At 45.5% G+C, this 18,173-nt stretch overlaps 1 protein-coding gene across 6 annotated transcripts in view; it reads right to left on the bottom strand.

The window, feature by feature from the left end:
• TTC23 (tetratricopeptide repeat domain 23) overlaps positions 1-18,173 on the bottom strand; it is a 111,443-nt gene that overhangs the window by 24,178 nt on the left and 69,092 nt on the right. For all 6 annotated transcript variants that reach the window (XM_026455449.1, XM_026455448.1, XM_026455451.1 and 3 more), the window contains exon 7: positions 12,651-12,756. In XM_026455449.1, the coding sequence (XP_026311234.1) occupies positions 12,651-12,756 (106 nt within the window). The remainder of the gene's footprint in view (positions 1-12,650; positions 12,757-18,173) is intronic.

Genomic DNA, 18,173 nt, shown 5'->3' with positions numbered 1-18,173 from the left:
TATTGCTGACATGCTGCTGAGGGAAGCAATCATTCAAAACCCCAATCATTCCAAATACTTCAACATACAGGTTATAATATAACACACATATTTTTAAACGCATGCCAATCTTGAATGCAAGAAATAGAAAACCTCAGGTATGGAAAATGACGAGAGAACTAAAAGCCAGAGAAGCGAGTGGGAGCTGAGGTTGAATGGCCCATGAGCATATTAGAAAAAAGGTCCATCTACTAATACTGAGGCTTTCTAAGTCTGAGTAGGACTAGGGATGAAGCCTAAGGATCATTTGTGGTGGAAAGCTGAATAGAACTCCCTGCAAAAAGCTGGTGTGGCCCCCAGAAGTCTAAGGTGACCCATGACCCTTGCTCTTCTGTAGTCCCTCCCCTGTGGTTATGGATGGAACTTGTGAGTATGAAGATATAGTTCTCCTTAGATGAGCTTATGTTATAGGGTACAGCTGACTTTAAGAAAGTGAGATTATGGCCGGGGGTAGTGGCTCACACCTGTAACCCCAGCACTTTGGGAGGCCAAGGTGGGAGGATCGCTTGAGCCTGGAAGTTCAAGACCAGCTTGGGCAACATGGTGAAACAAAAAATAAACAATACAAAAAAAATTAGCCAGATGTGGTGATGTGCACCTGTCATCCCAGCTACGTGGGAGGCTGAAGTGGGAGGATTGTTTGAGCCCAGGAGGTTGAGGTTTCAGTGAGCTGTGATCAAACCACTGTACTCCAGCCTGGGTAACAAAGCCAAGACCCTGTCTCAAAAGAAAACAAAAACAAAAACAAAAACAAAAACAGATTATCCCCTGGGCCAGACTTAATCACAGCTGCTCTTTAAAAGCAGAGAGTTTTCTCTGGCTGGTAGCAGAAAAGGAAGTCATATTTATGGAAAGCATGACAGAGATTTGATGAGAAGGATTGTGCCTGCTGCTGAGATGGAGAGGGATATGGTGGAAGGACCTGAGCAAGAGCAGCCTATGGGAGCTGAGAGGGGTCACTGGCCACCAGCTCTACAGAAAACAGGGGCTACAGTCCTGCAGCTGCAAGGGACTGAACTGTGCTCATAACAGGAACGAGCTTCAGAAAGGACCCCAACCTCCAGTTGAGAGTGGAGCTGGCCAACAAAGCAATTTCAGCCTTAGCAGAGAAGCAAGCCTTACCACACCAGACTTCTAACCGACAGAACTGCGAGGTAATAAATGGTAAACAAATTTGTTATGCAGGAAATAAAATGAATACAGGCAGTGATATGGTCTGAATGTTTATCCCCCTCAAATTCACGTGTTGAAATCTAACCCCCACGGTGATGACATTCAGAGGTAAGGCCTTTCAGAGGTAATTAAGTCATGAGGATGGCACCCTCATGAATGGGATTAGTGTCCTTATAAAAGACACATCAGAGAGTTTCCTCACTCCTTCCATCCTGTGAGGACACAGTGAAAAGACAGCTGTCTATGAACCAGGAAGCAGGTCACCAGGCACCAAATCTACCAGAGCTTTGATCTGGGAATTTCCAGACTTCAGAACTGTGAGAAAAAAACTTCTGTGGTTTATAAGCCGCTTAAGTCTATTGTGTTTTGTTATAGTTTCCCAAACGGACTAAGCCAGGAATCTCTAAAATGAAGATAAGAACAATTGCACTTGTTCCAGGTGTAGACTTAAGGGTGTCTACCCAGAGGCTCTGACTAGCAAAAGAATACCTGAAATAAGCATATATGCAGTCTGAATGTGTACCACCTACTTGGTCTGGAAATCCTGAACCAAGAAACCAGCACAGAAACTAGTCTGAAACTGGAAAAATCACAGGGCTCTAGCACAGGGTTGGGCAAACTTATTCTGTAAAGGACAGGATGGTAAATATTTTAGGCTTTGCAGGCCATATGATCCCCATTGTTGCTATTCAACTCTGTTGTAGCATGAAAGCAGCCACAGACAATACATAAATGAATGAGAATAACCATGTTCCAATAAAACTTTATTTACAAAAACAGGTGGTGAGCAAATTTGGCCCATGTGCATAAGTTTGCTGCCCCTACCCTAGTAGAGGAAAATGTGACGGCTTCCTCTCCCGGGAGACATAGGACTCCCACAGAAGCACCTGTTGAAGATAGCTTAATGGTGACACATGACAAGCACATAAAGTCTGTTGGGGAAGATTATGAGCCATATATATATACAGTGGTCTACTTGACATTTCTACTTGGAAATACCATATTTATTATGGAGCACTGTACAAACCATTATCTTATGCTTTTAGAAATTTCCTCAATATTTGGTTATTCCTTTCTATCATTTCTAGTTTTGTATTTGTACTTTCTCTCTGTTTTCTTGATTGGGCCAGCTAGCGTTTTATCTGTTTCATTATCTTTTCCAGTGAATTGATTTGGATTTATTTTTCTCATTCTGTGACGGTAATGCCAGGTGCTTCCAAAGTGGCCTCCATGGTCTTCAGGTACAGCTATCTAGAGCACATGAGGATCAAAAATCCAATTAGCCCCTGTAAAGTGTGCTGCTTCTTGGAGGCAGCAGGGTGAGTGGCAAAGAGAGCAGGCTCTGGGCTTGCGTTATCTGGGCCCAGGTTCTGGCTCTACCCCTTATAGCTGTGTGCCTTGCTGTGTGTCTCAGGTTCCCCATCTGAAAAGGGGGACCATTATATTAATAACTCCCTTATAAGGAGGTGTAAGAAGTAAACAGGTTAATGCACACGAATAAATGATAACAGGACTGACCTATAGTTGGTGCTCAATAAATGTTGATGATTTTAATTTTAGGGACAGTTTTGATAATTGTGGCTATGGGTGTCCATACTGGGCTGAAATAGCAGGCATACTGGAAGCAGCAAGTGGCAGAAATGGACAATGAGAGGAGAGAAACATGAAAACACACAGAGCACTCAAAAGACACAGAAGTCTAGCATCCTTTGCAGATAAACAGCCCTGTACACCTCAAGAGCTCTGAGAACATGCCTGAAATTTACAATGAGAATCGCGGGTCTTAAGAAATGATCTAATTGTATTCCGTAGGATCTGTGTGAGAAAGGAGAGACGTAAACACTTGGGAAATGTCTACCAAATGTAGTCAACCTAAAGATAGCTTAGGTCTGAAACAAGTTATGTTCATCTGCAAGATTTACTCCGTGTAGATTTTAGACAGTTGCCAGACAGGAGCAGGAATTGCACTCAGTGCCAGCTGGCCCTGGGGTCTGCAATTAGGCAGAAATCAATTGAACTGGGTCCCTGTGACCCTCTCTTTCAATGGGGCCTGTCCCCAGCCACCAGCAGATGCATTTCTGGAGCACTACTCAGAAGTTTTTGTCTTGGTGGGAGAAAATCTACCACATGGAAAATGTTACATCTCTTCCTCATAGCTGACCCATGCGAGAAAACGTTACAGATTTAATGTGCAAACTGAGTATTAACTTTGGCTACTTTGATAATGTAATGACAGCAAATGTTGAGGATGAAGTGGTATTAATTTTGTTGATTATAAAAGCATTACAGAGATGAACATTCATGACTAAAATGAATGAAGATATTCAGGAGTGGAGTACTCTTTTGGTATTTTAATTTTCTGGTTAATTGGGAGTTAACTAAAGAATGTAGCCGAGTAATTCTTTTTAAAAGTAAAGATCTTTCCGCATCTCAGCCTTGTCCCTAAAGATGGGCCCTTACTATGAAGACTTGCAGATGTATAAGGCATGGGGCAATTTGTGCACTGAGTTTCAGACTCTGGGCTTTGGCCGAAGCAGCATTGCCACGCTCAGGGAAAGGCAGAGGCCAAAAGGGCTAGGAAGCATTTCCCTGCCCTCTCCTGGGGTAGGAGCTGGTCTCCCTGGCACAGGTGGACACAGCCGCACCTCACATATATCAAGCCCTTTTATTTGTAATGTTCTCCCACCTCCCAGTATTCCTTCCCCTAACAGCCCCTTTGGGCTGGTCCTCTCAACCTGAGAATGGCACGCTCCTGTCCCTCAGTGCAGCTCAGCTCACAGAGAAGCTTCGAGGGAGGATGCTGCAGGGTTCAATTTCAACTAATGCGCAAATGGCTCCTAACCTCAGACTTAGGGACTCCCAGTCATATTTTCCAAAGAGGATGCTTGTTAGTGTACGTGGACCTCCGGAAGAGGGAATGGGTGCGAGGGAGGAACGAAGAGAGGAGAGTGCGGAAGGAGTGTATTCCTTACATGAAGGCAACATGGCTGCTGAAGTGACAGAAGGCCAGGCGTTGCGGTGGGCAGACAGAGATGGGCCCTGCCTGGGAATCTGCCCTCTGGGGACCGTCTCCTCAAGTCGCTGCCCTCTTCCTTCAAGTCCTTAGCTTCTCTAAGGTTTTGTGCTTTTCCCATTTTTGTTCCTGGTAGGTCTCTAGTCACAGGGGGATAAGGCCAGATAGAGGGTTCCCAGACAGATGTTGTCACATGCAAGCCAACCACACATCAGGCATCTGTGAACTCAGGTTAGGACCCCTGTATATTAAAATGGTCTAGAGCTGAGGAACAGAGGAAGGTCTGGTGCATCCACGTGGGCACCCTCCCTGTCTATAGATTTCAAACCACTTTTATCTTTATCTGGGATACAAGAAAGCTCCTTTATTGCAAGATCCTGACTTATTTCTCCCAACCCCCTCACCTCCAAATTAACTTTGAGAACTAAATCCACATGAGCAGTCTTTTAGGGGAGGGCAAATTGAGTCCTATAACTACAGCAAAGGGGTCACTTCCTGAGAAGCAGTTTATTCTCCTGGCAATGGACATCCCAGTCTATCTCCACCTGGGACAAGTGACAACAGGATTTCCAGAGGGATAGGAAGTCATAGCCCCTTAAAGTGGCTGCCACCTCCCGGCCTGAATCTTGTGCCCTGAAACAGGGTGTGGGTTCACAAAGAGCCAGCAGTTTCAGCACTCTCACACGAGTCCATCCCTACCTTTAAAAACCACTTCTAGAATCCTCTGCAATCTGATGCCGAAGGCCTGGGCACAAGCTGAGGTCATTTTCTAAAACACAGGAGCATGACTTAGCTTGTAAATCTGAGCCCTAATGGCATAGGTGTTCCAAGGCCGTGAATCTTCTATTTCCACTCTAACAGAATGGTTAGGTTGGCTGTGAGTTACAGCAGGGAGAAGGTGTGGCTTGGTAGGCAGCGTGGTTTGACATCTCTGCAGATGGCTCTGTCTGAGGACTTGGAGCCACATCATTCCAAAAGACCCTGAAAGATTCTGTGTAGAGATGTTCATACACAGGCAAAAGAAAACAAGGCTTCATCCCGAGAGCAAGAGGAATGCAGGACTGCAATGTTGCCCACTGCCGGGGAGGCCAGGAGGCTTTTAATTAAAATAAATTTCAGTAACCCTGCGTTCATTTCCCTGTGGCTGTCCTAAGGCAGGAGTTGGAACAGAAGGACAGTTTTCATTAAGAGGGAAGCCTCTGTGTACAATGTGACGATTGTCTTTGGTAGCAGTCTTAGGAAATAGTCCCTACTCTGTACCAACGGTAAAGGCTTTAAGGACCCCAGGGAGTTTAAAAATGGAAAGTCCCAAATCTTAGCCTGGCGCTAACTCAGAATAGCTCCCTCACCCAGGAAACGAACACATTGAAGCTACTTAGACCCTGCTGGGGGCTGCTGTTCGAGGCTGCTAGCCTGTGGAGGCCACACGGGAAGTCTGAGAACACACAAAGCCTGGAAGAGACTCTTTCCTTACCCTAGAACCTTCAGTGGTCCCCACAGGAGACCCTCTTCATGAGGAACACTTTCACAGTGCCATAGACAGGGGCCTGTGACATGGCTTCAGGGCTGCTGCTCACTAGCTGTGTGATACGAGGAAGTCTGTGGCCATCTCTAGGGACAGGTGTGCATCCATAAAGTGAAGTGATCCAATGGCAGCAGACCACGTGAGGCTCACAGGGTATAAATATGCAGCGTGTCCACACATGGCCTGGTCACCATTGGGATCTGCCTGCCTTAAGTGTCCTCACCACCAGGAAAGTGACCAGCCCCCCTCCGCCACCATAACTTGGGGCCACCATGTAGTGAAGGCTTCCAGCAACCTCAAGTTCCTGTCACTTGTCTTGGTGATGTAGATGCATTTTCCATAAGCTGCCTTAAAAATCCTTTTTGAAGCCGAGTCGGGATAGAAGTTACGTAGGCTTCTCTAAGAAATTCTGAACACAAATTACAAACCAGCCCAGAAGTGAAAAACCCGAACCTCAGGAACGTGGTCACCATGTTGCTCATGCACTTCAGCCTCCCCAGGAGAGAAATGAAGGGACAGGCTTTGCTCTCAGACACAATGAAGGGACAGCAGCTGGTGAGCAAGCTTGATGAGGTTTCAGCTCTACCCTAGCTAGAGGGGCCAATAGCATACACCTGGGTGGGGAACAGGCCTTCTCTTCTCCTTCTCCGCTGGCCCCAAGGGCTGCCAAGCCCTGTAGCCCCTACCTGCCTGTCCTTTAGGGCTGCTTGGAGCCCTGCACCCTCAGCAGGGGTGGGGGTGGGGCAACTCCCTCTCTGGGTCTGGAGTGTGGTAAGTGGGTGGCACCTGGGGTCCATTCTAGGCCTTGCTTGGCCTCTAACTTGCTGAGTGACCCTGGACCCCAATCCCCTAGATGTGACTACTCTAGAGTGACTTCCAAAAGTTTCCGAGAAGGGATCCTCCTGATGCAAGTGAAAACAGAGTACGGGGCATCTCTTTCCTTCTTTGGGCCTCAGCCTCACTCCACTGCACCCTCACTTCCCCTTTCGCCCTTGCTCCCTGTGGGGCACAGAGCAGGGATGGATGCCACATGTGCTGCTTGGGGAGCTCAAAGGCAAGGCCAAACTCAGGCTGGTTGTGCATTTTGTAAAAACAAATGGGCCCTGAGAAGCAACAGAGGAAGGTTCTCTCAGAGCGCACGGGGCCCAGAGGAGTGGGAAGTCTGAAGGGAGAGAGTCAGCTGAGGTGTGGCCAGCCATGGCTTACTCTCACTTGACTGTACCACCAGGCCCCGCTTGGAGGCTCCGGTTGGAGGCATCATGAGAGGCAGCAGGGACAGCTAAGAAGAGCATGGGAAGGTAAAGGACACCTCACTGTGGCTGCTCCCAGGTGTCCATGTTACCTGTCAGGGGCCCACAAGACCTAGGGCCTGTGTACACTGGGGGTCCCTGATTTCTGGTCTCTCTGGAACACACAGGGCCCAAGGAACATCAGTAATCCAGTGAGCAGGAGGCAGGAGGGCCCAGCACTGGGCAAGCTGAGAAGGCAGGCCACAGGGGAAGAGTTGAGAAAAGGGAGGGTCGTGTAAGGTAAAAAAGAGGAGACCTGGGTGAGATGCAGTGCCCAGCTCCTGATACTGACATTTTTCCAGTCTACTGTGTAAAATGTGACTACAGGCTAGGACCAGTGGGGGCGGGGCGGGGGGATATACATATTCGTGCATAGGAAATTATATCTTAGGAATCCACTTAGTTAGCCCCTGCCCCCTAAGCTCTAACCGGACAGAGCCCATTCCATCTGCTGTCACTGGACACTGCAGAACTCCCCAGCCTGCAAGAGCCCAGGCCGCAGATGGGGCTACTTCCAAACAAGGCCGTCTGCACTCAGCAGGCTCTGCCTCTCAAAGGCTGATGCTGAAATGTTCTTGGCTTTGAACCATTTCATTTTAATATCCTTTAGGAGATGAGTTATAAACACAAAGCCAATGCCTTGAACACTTAGCAGGGTTGGGAAAGCTGTTAATACCAAGTTTGTCTATGGCTGCTCTGGGAAGCTGGCCAGGCTCAGGTTCATGACATTCCAGGAGCCTGAATTGGGAATCTTTATGCGATCACAAGCCTTCGTGACTTCTTGGGCAGTTTTGTCTGCATAAGGAATACAGGGAAGGCACAGAGCAAAAGGATTAGCTTGTGCGTTGAGACTGAAACACTTGCTCCTTGGCCACTGGCGTTTTGTTAGTTAGAGGGCAATGCCTTCAATGGGCATTCCGCACGCAAGCAGGCAGGCTACAGAGAATCCTCAAAGGGGAAATTTTTCTCATTAATAATTATTTTCTTCAAAATTCAAAACCAAAACCAACCCCCCAAAAGTCTTTGTACTCGGTACAAACAGGTTTAAGCACAGGAGAGCAGAGCTAAGATTCCCCCTTGGTGCTGGGTGGAACATGCAGATTTGCTCCTGGGATCCAGCCAGGACTTCTGAATTAGAAGTAACCAATGTCCAGGTCAGAAAGTCCTGTGCTGTTGAGAGCTGTAAGGGATTTGGTTGCCCCTTAGTTGTTACACAAAGATAAGTTGCAAATTGCCTTCTCTTATTTCTCCCTGGTGGAGGCAGCAGAGGCCTGGAGAAACCTAGGCCGCAGTGGATTTCTTTCATTCCTGCTGTGGGGGCAATGGCCACGTGAGGGGACAGCAGGGAGGTGACATGAAAGACGGTGGGAATGTACCCACCCGTGCTCCTGCTGCAGCCCCTGGCTGGGTGGTGCCTGTTGCATTTCTGCTTCTAGAGGGAAGCTGATTCCCCACACGTGCAACACGTGCTGGCCTGGTGAGCTCTTTTTCAGCCTTTCCCACATCTGCCACTATGGGTGCAAGGATTTCAATGGCAGCAGTTTTTAAACTATGTTCATGGAGTAGAAACAGTTTGAGAGTTCTTCTTGCTTTTATTGTTTCTGATTTGCCCATTTAGGTGATTTGTTTGAGGCCTTAGGGGCAAAGGTTTATACTTCTTTTTGCACCTGTTCCAGGACTTCATGTTGCTGCAGGACAATCAGCATTTATTTCTAGCCCACTGCTTCTCTGCCCTGGCTCCTCACTTAGCATTTACTCACCTTTAAGGCCTCAGTAAGCTTTTTTCCTAACAGCATCAGGTTGATAAACAGTTCAAGTGTCTTCTGGTTGATAGGTACTGAATCTGACAAGGGCCTGCCTAGGAGCACCATACAGACTGATGGGGACTTGGTCCTTTTGGGGTACAGCAAAGAGTAGAAACAGTAGGTCCTTCAGATTCATGGTACTTTCTGGTACGAAGAGGTGGCAGTGTGAACTCATCTGTAAAATGGGAGGTCCTGTCCTGCCTCCAAGGGTTGTTAAAAGGATTCAATGAGCATGTCTGTGGAAGTACCAGCACCTGCATACAAGAGGCGCCCAAGTGCTGCTGCTGTGGTTGTTACTGTCATTGTTGCTGTCATTATTTTGATTCTTGCTTGCTCCTGAGTCTCTCCGTCTTTTTTTTTTTTTGAGACTGAGTCTCGCTCTGTTGCCAGGTCGGAGCGCAGTGGTATAATCTCGGCTCACTGCAACCTCTGCCTCCAGAGTTCAAGTGATTCTCCTGCCTCAGCCTCCTGAGTAGCTGGCACTACAGGCGTGCACCACAACGCCCAGCTAATTTTTTTGTATTTTTAGTAGAGACGGGGTTTCACCATGTTGGCCAGGATGGTCTCTATTTCCTGACCTCGTGATCCACCCACCTCGGCCTCCCAAAGTGCTGGGATTACAAGTGTGAGCCACTGGGCCCACTTTTGCTTCTGCTTCAAGCAACCAGTCCTCCAGGCCTAATGCAGAAGTTACCCCCTTTCCCAATTTGTAAAACTATCAGTCCCAACTCCTTGTGCCTGGGAGAAGTTGTCTTCTTACCCATCTCCTTTATGTTTCTCACATTTTTTTTTTTTTTTTGGAGACCGAGTATTGCTGTGTTGCCCAGGCCAGAGTGCAGTGGCACAATCTTGGCTCACTGTATAACCTTTGCCTCCCAGGTTCAAGTGACTCTTGTGCCTCAGCCTCCTGACTAGCTGGGACTACAGGTGTGCACCACCACACCTGGCTAATTTTTGTATTTTTTAGGAGAGATGGGGTTTCATCATGCTGGCCAGGCTGGTCTCGAACTCCTGACCTCATGTGATCCACCCATCTTGGCCTCCCAAACTGGTTCCTCACATATTTCAATTCTGACTGGCAAGTGAGCTTTCTGGGTGCACGTCACCAAATGCCCTCAGCTGCTGCAGGTGGGAGCTGAGATTCTCCACATGCTCCTGGGCCCCAGGCCTTCCCATCGGCACTCCAAACCCTTCTCTCTGGGCTGCCTTCATTCTTGCTGTGTCCCTTGTCTGCCCCACACTTCACAGATTCTTTGGTGGGCCTAAGGAGGGAGGAGACATTTGCAGTGCCAAACCCTATAATGTGACATGACATAAAGAGCCTCTGGGGTGGTTGGCTGCCTGGGTTCATATCTTTACCACTCACTGGTTATGGGTCCTTGGAAAAATTACCTAATCTCTGGGTGCCTCAATTTCTCCATCCAACAAATGGGGATAATTGTACCTATCTCATCGAGTTGGAAGGATTTCTGAATTAATAAATGTAATGTGGTGAGAACCGTTGCTGGTATGCCATATATAAGCAGTAGCTATTAATATTATAACTGTGTGAGGTCATTTAATTATCATATATTTATTATCTGTATCAAATAGGTATTATTATCATTTTCAAATTAAGAGAAGGCAATAGAGTGCTATATTTAGATTGGAAAACTTTCTAAAAATATATAACTAAAATTGGATTGCCTCTGATTCTGTAAATCACGCAAAGCAGAGTGGCCTAACTTCACAGCTATGGGACAATAGCATTCTAGGGCACAGATTCACTAGGTCCCACTCAATTCATACCTGCAGTGAGTACACTGAGCACTGGGTCAAGTGCTGGAAACCAGAATCCCTCTAGGCAAAAAGATGGTCTTTTGGTCTTAGCCTCCTCTCTGTTTGGTATTCATTCAGGAATGGACCCACCTCCCCTTACTCTGCCAGTTTACACCCCCGAGGAAAACAGGAAAGCTCTGACAGCAACCTGACACTCTTGCTTTCCAGGTCAAAAGTCACGGATCCAGCCTTCACACTTGTTTTGACTTACTCAGAGTCTTAAACATATTTCAGTTAGTTACCATCAGTTAAAAATTGGGCTGGGTCTGTGGTGGCTCATGCTTGTTATCCCAGAGTTTTGGGAAGCCAAGATGGGAGGGTAGCCTAGGGCCAGGAATTCGAGACCATCCTGGGCAGACTCTGTCTCTAAAAAAAAAATTTTAAATTAGCTGGGTACAAGCACTGTGCGCCTGTAGTCCCACCTACTTGGGAGGCTGAGGCAGGAAGACCACTTGAGCACAGGAGCTTGAGGCTGCAGTGGCTATAACTGCACCACTGCACTCCAGCCTGGGTGACAGAGTGAGACCCTGTCTCTAAAAACATAAAAAATAATTTTAAAAAAATTGAAGATTCTCCAATAAAACTCGAAATTTCTACCTTTTCTTAAAAAAGGAGCTCTGCTAATATAAGCCTCCCTTCCACATGGCTGCCAGGGGCTGGAGCTAAGTAGCAGGTATGGGTTTTAGTTTGCAACAGTCCTCACCACTCTGTTTCATCTCTCTCATACTATAGCCATCAGTTAGCTGCCATTTATAACTATGCTTGCTGCTGCTGCTGGTTTCTGATAACCACCTGCTTCACTCACATTGCTTGCTTGGTTCCTGTAGACATTTAGATTTGTGACTTGCTATTCTAGGAGTTTCCATCAAACATGTATTTTAAGTGTTTTATTAATAGGTATGGAATAGAAAGTACTTTCCTCCTATTACATGAATTTTAGGCACCAACAAGCAAACCTGATGGTTAGTGTGGAATGTTCTAGGGAGTGGGGACAAGAAAGTTCACTTGTCTCCTCTCTCCATCCTTACACAGGCTCCTCCAGATCTAAAAAGGTGCTTCAAGTTCTAGCAGGTCAGAATGAGAGATCTGCAAGGTGTGATGGACAGATGGATAAATGCTGATGCCCCCTTCATCAGTTCCTCTGGGGACTGAAGCTCCCTGCCTGGCCCATGGATCTTTTTGGACCAGGTTGCTCATTGAAGCTTTCCCTTCACCTTCTCCCATGTGCTGGCCTCATTTTAGCGTGACTTCTACTTTCTGAATCAACCCCATGCCTTCCAGATGTTGATTTTATGCTTTTGAGCACAGTGGACCTTATTTTATTCAGTACGTAATTATTTTTATTTGATATCTTGGAATATACCCCTAGGTTTTCTTTATGAATTGTACTCCATTTCTGAATATTATGACCAAAAAAAAAAAAATCATTAGTACTATGTGTTTTCTGCCAATGGAGGCACGTTGTATGCTCTGTATGCTCTGAGCCCAGGATGGTGGATTAAACAATTCCTTAAGCTTGACGCTCTACCTATTATGCGGGGATACGAAAAACCATATGAGCCATAAATGGCAACTTCCTTTTGGAATCCTGAAGCCGTGTAAGTTCATCCTGATGGAAAGTTCAGCCCTGACAGTGTCTGGAGGCCGGCTGGCCCAGAGGCCAAAGCTGTTGCCACAACAATCTTTAAAAATAGATCACCTCTGAAAGCAGAGCAGATTTCCCTGTAAGCCCAGTACAGATGCTCTGGGGCTCTTAACAGCTACGTTTGCATAGAGATTAGCTGTATTTCAGAATAATAGATTAGAAGAAGGCTAGAAGGGGAGAGAAACCAAAGGACTCTGAGGAAAGCAGCAGAGTAGCATAGCTGCAGATGATCAGATAGAACAGGCCTGTGTCGCAGCTCTGTTCACCTGTTAACCCATCTAGAAGACAGCTCCTTTATAGACCCAGGTGCCTGTGAGACAGAAGAGAAAAGGATTCTTCTCACCATGGTGCTCGTGTCTCCCTGAAGCGACAGCAGCGTGGGCAACAATGTGTGCGGAGTCTGCTGCCTCCATTTGAGAGGGGCTTCTACCCAGGATGATGAGATGTGCCTGTCACCACAGAAAGAAGAAACATGTTGTTTACATACTTGGCAGCAGCAACAGGGAACTAACTGTCCTTGCAGACATAAGCAGAAAGCCAAGGAACTTTCCAGCAAGCTAGAAGAAATGATTTATGTGGAAGTGAAATCAACTTGCAGGAGAGCTGGATTTTAAAAGGACTGAGTAGTGGAGGGAACACTGAACAATGAATCCAGATGGCTCAATGCTATGGCCAGGGCCTGTCACTAAGCAAATCATTAAACATCTATGATCCTTTGAGTCAGTGTCAACAAAGAGGAAGTGGGAGTTACAAGAAGTAAAGAGATGGATAGAAGGTGTCAATGCTGTGCAGAGAAAGCGGACAAGTCCCATGCCCTGCCTACCAGTCAGCCCCAAAAGTGGGACCTATCCATGGGTGTCAGCAGTCTCCCCACAGAAATAAAGACTTCTCCTTTGTGCCTGTGCCACCAAGCCCATTTGCCTGCACCCTCTACAAACTTGCTCAGGGGAGCTGCCCAAGCACATAAAGCAGCTCAGTTCCTTGAAAATAAAGTCCACTAAAATGTTTTTGCCCAGGCATGGTGGCTCATGTCTATAATCCCAGCACTCTGGGAGGCCAAGGTGGCTGGATCACTTGAGGTCAGGAGTTCATGACCAGCTTGGCCAATATGGTCAAACCCCGTCTCTACTAAAAATATAAAAATTCGCCAGGTGTGGTGGTGCACACCTATAGTCCCAGCTATTTAGAAGGCTGAGGCACAAGAATCGCTTGAACCTGGGAGGTGGAGGTTGCAGTGAGCCGAGATTGCACCACCGCACTCCAGCCTGGGTGACAGAGACTCCTTCTCAAAAAAAAAAAAAAAAAAAAAAAATAGTTTTTAAACAACAAACAAAAAACTATGATCTTATGAACATAAAATCACAATAATCCTTTCAAATAACATGAAAAATACATGCTTTCAAATAAAAAGTAACTACTCATCTCCCTGTCAGCATTTGGAGTTTTAAAATACTATTAGTAACTTGTTTACATTCATTCATACTTGGGATCGCCTACTATAGGAGAGGCAGGGCTAGAAAGTGTGGGCAGTACAAAAAATAAAATATGGTGAAGTAAGATAATACACTAATGTGAGTCAGTAGGTAGTTCACAATTAATTGCCAAAAGAGTGACAGAATACTAAAACGCCATGAGTAGGCCAGGCATAGTGGCTCACAACTGTACTCCCAGCACTTTGGGGGACTGAGGCTGGTAGACAGCTAGAGCTCAGGAGTTTAAGATCAGCCTGGGCAACATGGTGAAACCCTGTCTCTACAAAAAACACAAAAATTAGCCGGGTATGGTGGCATATGCCTGTAGTCCCAGCTACTTGGGAGGGCTAAAGTGGGTGAATTGCTTTGAGCCCAGGAGGTTGAGGCTGCAATGAGATATGATTATGCCACTGCACTTCAGCATGGGTGACAGAGCAAGACCCTGTCACACACCCACATACACACAAAAAGATAAAATGCTATGAGTTTAAAAAAGGAAAACACTAGGTTGGGATAGGCAAAATACAGTAGCAATTCATAAGATGTAAGCTGCACTTTAATTCTTTTTTATTTGTGATACCAATTTTAATTTTCTTGATAATTGTTATCATCATTTTATACATGACAAAACTAAGATTGCTGAATGGGTGAGTACGATACCTCACAGCTAATAAGAGATAGAGATAAGAGTCTGACCCTGATCCTCTAACTTCAAATTCTGTTGTTTCTATCATGTCCTGAGTGCTGCCATTCCCCGCATCCTAGCCAGTGGTGGGAGACATCACTAACTGATGCCAGCACACTCCCCAGGGAACCCCGATTTGGTCCTCAGGAGCTGTGATTCATCCATGGGAGCTGGCACAGGAGATCAAGTCATCCCAGTTGAGCATTCTAGTCTGGACCATGCAGTCCTTCCTCCTCTTATGACCAGCTGAATGCATTTCTGAGACTATAATCAGGGTGGAGATAGAATCTTCGACTCTAGACTGTCACCTTACTTGTCACATGCTAAAACCTGCTGAGCTATTGGCTCCGGACTTTTTATGATGGGGCTACTCCAAAATAAGATTGCAGGTAATAATTTTTATTGCTGCATTAGAATAATCAGAATTTCTTATTCATAAGTGCCAACAATACCCTTTGCTTTAAAGCAACTTTTCTTATTATCTAATATAAATTGAATATGTGATTTTGGCAACCCCAAATTAGCCACTGTCCTTGATTTGGCATGAAAGGCCCAATCTTAAGCTCTGACTTGAAATGTTTTTCAAATAACGGGCACTATGAAATTCAACTTCATGTATGTATAGACAATAGGAGCCACAGGGATAGAGTCAAATTATTACTTGTGTAGTGTTTGGAGAAAGGAAAAAAGAGAGGAAATACTCACCCCCTCCAAAAAAATACCAAATGCAAATTGAGCCATGTTTACTTTGTTTTTCCCCTACTATCTCTACGATCTGTTATTTGAAGAGAACAATCACTGTGTAATGCCAGAAAAGCTTTAACTCATATGATGCAAAGACATATAGTATTTTAGATTAAAACTAAAACAAGAAAGATTTTATGTTTTGTTTCTTCCTATTCAGTATTACAAATTCAAGAAAATGTTAATAGATATGTGTCTAACAAAATTATTTTCAAATGAATAATTACATGTTCTGAAACCACTGTAAGTTGTTTTTTTGCCTTGGAGACAGAAAGCAAAGTTTTCCAAGAGCAAAATACACACAATATCAAGAAAGTGAGTCAGGCTGGGTGCGCTGGCTCATGCCTATCTCAGCACCTTGGGAGGCTGAGGCAGGAGGATCACTTGAGCTCAGGAGTTTGAGACTAGCCTGGGCAACATAGTGAGACCCTGTCTCTACTAAAAAATAAAAAAAAAAATTAGCCAGGGGTGGTAGCATACACCTGTAGTCCCAGCTACGCAGGACACTGAGGTGAGAAGATCACTTGATCCTGGGAGATCAAGACTGCAGTGAGCAGTGATTGTGTACTGCACTCCAGCTTGGGTGACACAGCAAGACTGTCTCAAAAAATAAAAAAAGAAAGTGGGTCCTGAAAGCTTAAAGGGATTTGAATTTATCACAAAATTTTCATGACTTAAATATTTTTCTACATGAGATGCTAACATAAGCAAACATTTATTATTCATTATTCACTTCAGAAACTCAATCCCTAATGTAATTTATTTGCTGTTCATGAAGCTTTTAAAAACCATACGCTAGAGGGAAAGGGATTTGATGGGGGGGCACCCATGATGTCTAAAATGTGCAAAATTAGCATCTCATTTATTCAGTAAAATTCAATTTAATTCCATTTAATTTAATTCAGTCCTATTCAATTCAACTTATTTTCATTTTTAAATGCTTTCTATATGCCAGATATTGTGCTAACACTAGGAATTCTCCCTAAAAATTAGGCAGGAATTTTAATTTTAAAGGAGCTCACATGTGAACTACAAAAATGTAGGATAGTTTGCATTTTATGCAGATTTACAGACACCGCCCCTCATTAGGTTTTTGCACCCAGCTAAGTAACTTCCTATCTACCCTTACTTTTGTCATCATTTTCCAAGATTTCAGTATCCATGAGATTGGCCTGTACTCAATCAGGCAAGAAAGAGATGGCACATGTAAACAGGTTAATAGAGGAAAAGAGGTCAATAAAATGATTCCTGGCGTGGAGTAAATCCAAGGTGAGTGTGTTGGGTCCCAAGACAAGGTGCCGGGGGCATTTGCTATAACCAGAAAGAAGAATTGTAGAGAAAGGAGCAGTGGGTTTCAGCGGAGACGCAGGCTACCTGCAGGGACCTTGAAGGGAGGGGATGGAGGAATGGATGCTCTGTCTCCATGTCGTCCCTGGTCCAGGCTGTGTACCTCTCAGTCTGAGGGAAAGGGCACTGAGATGGTAATTAAAGCCTCTGGGGCACAGAATAGGGCTGCGAAGGATGCAGAGTGTAGCTGAAGGACTAAATGGAAATGTCCAGCAAACGACCCAGCTAACACCTTGGCCTCTCAAGTTTCTGACAAACTTACTTTCCTCCTTACTCTCAGCTGCCCAGTCCTCGGGTCATACTCCAGACCTCATCATCGCCCACTCTGTGCTACCACTGGATCCGCCAGCTCACAGACCCATTTTGACTCTTGGGAGGCCCTGGATCTATTGCATCCATGCACATCTACTCCACTGCCCCCTGACATTCTCACGAGTCATCCACCCCTCCTGCTGTCCTTCCCTTCTTCAGCTTAATGGGCACTGCCCTTTGCCTGTGTTGAAAATGCCCTCCACTGATGCATTAATTGAGATGGTAAAAAATGGGGAACCACCTAAATATCTATCAGCAGGGGAATGAACATACTGTGGTTTATTCTACAAGTTCTTGATTGAACTCCATCTACATATGTTAACATGGTTATATTTCAAAAACATACCACTGAGTGAAAGAAGCAACTTGTAAAAGGATGCAAACACCATGGCACCAATGATTTTCAAGTTTCTTTTTTGGGGCAGAAGAACCCAAACAAAATCTTCTGTGGTTCTCTAATATACACAGCAGGAAAGAGTAGAACAGCTGCTCTCACAGAAGTAGGTGGATGGGGCCTGGAAGTCTGACTACCTGCTCCCAGCTGGCTGCCCCAGAACCTCCATGGAACATGAGGGCTCAGGGTGACACAGATTGAGAACCACAGCACATGCTGGGCAGTGAGGCTTCCTTAGGGAGTGAGTGCAAAGGACACTGACAAAGCTAGTGATTAGACGACACTGTCTTTCCAAACTCAACCATTGTTCACAATTTCGAACAATGCTTCATTTGCTAAGGGAATATAAATACCCTGTTACATGCATCTGAGAGCATTTAAGGACAGGAATCACAGTTAACAGAATTACAGGCATCCTGCTTGCATCTCCTGGATTTTTGCAAGAGATCAAGTAATGGGCCTCGCGGGGGCTCCATAGTTTGACCACACTCACTCCTTCTCCTCATGATTTATTAATCTCCCCAGGGCTTGCATTTCCCCTCATGTCCTTTGTTCTTTTCAGTATCTTATGGTTGCATTTATCAACTGTCATCTTGAAGCTGAGGAGGAATATTTAATATCCCCAAATCCCTTGGGGTGCTGGCATGTTGGACTGGGTTAAAAACAAACAAAAAACCTCTAATATCCCACATTGAACAAGGTCATTAATTAAGAAAAAACAAACAAACTCATCCATAAGACCAAGGACCTCAACCCCTGCCAAGGCAGAGAGCAGCTGTTCCATCCTGGTGCCTTGTGTGTGTGTTTGGGGGAAACCACAGATTCCTCAGTGCCAATCAAGCTGTCAATAGATGCAGCCAGAGCCAGAACTGGCAGACTTTTATCTAACTGGGCCTGTCCCCTTGGATTTGT

Source organism: Piliocolobus tephrosceles, chromosome 6 (assembly GCF_002776525.5).
Source record: "Piliocolobus tephrosceles isolate RC106 chromosome 6, ASM277652v3, whole genome shotgun sequence".
Taxonomy (NCBI): domain Eukaryota; kingdom Metazoa; phylum Chordata; class Mammalia; order Primates; family Cercopithecidae; genus Piliocolobus; species Piliocolobus tephrosceles.
This window is presented reverse-complemented; position numbering and strand designations above follow the sequence as displayed.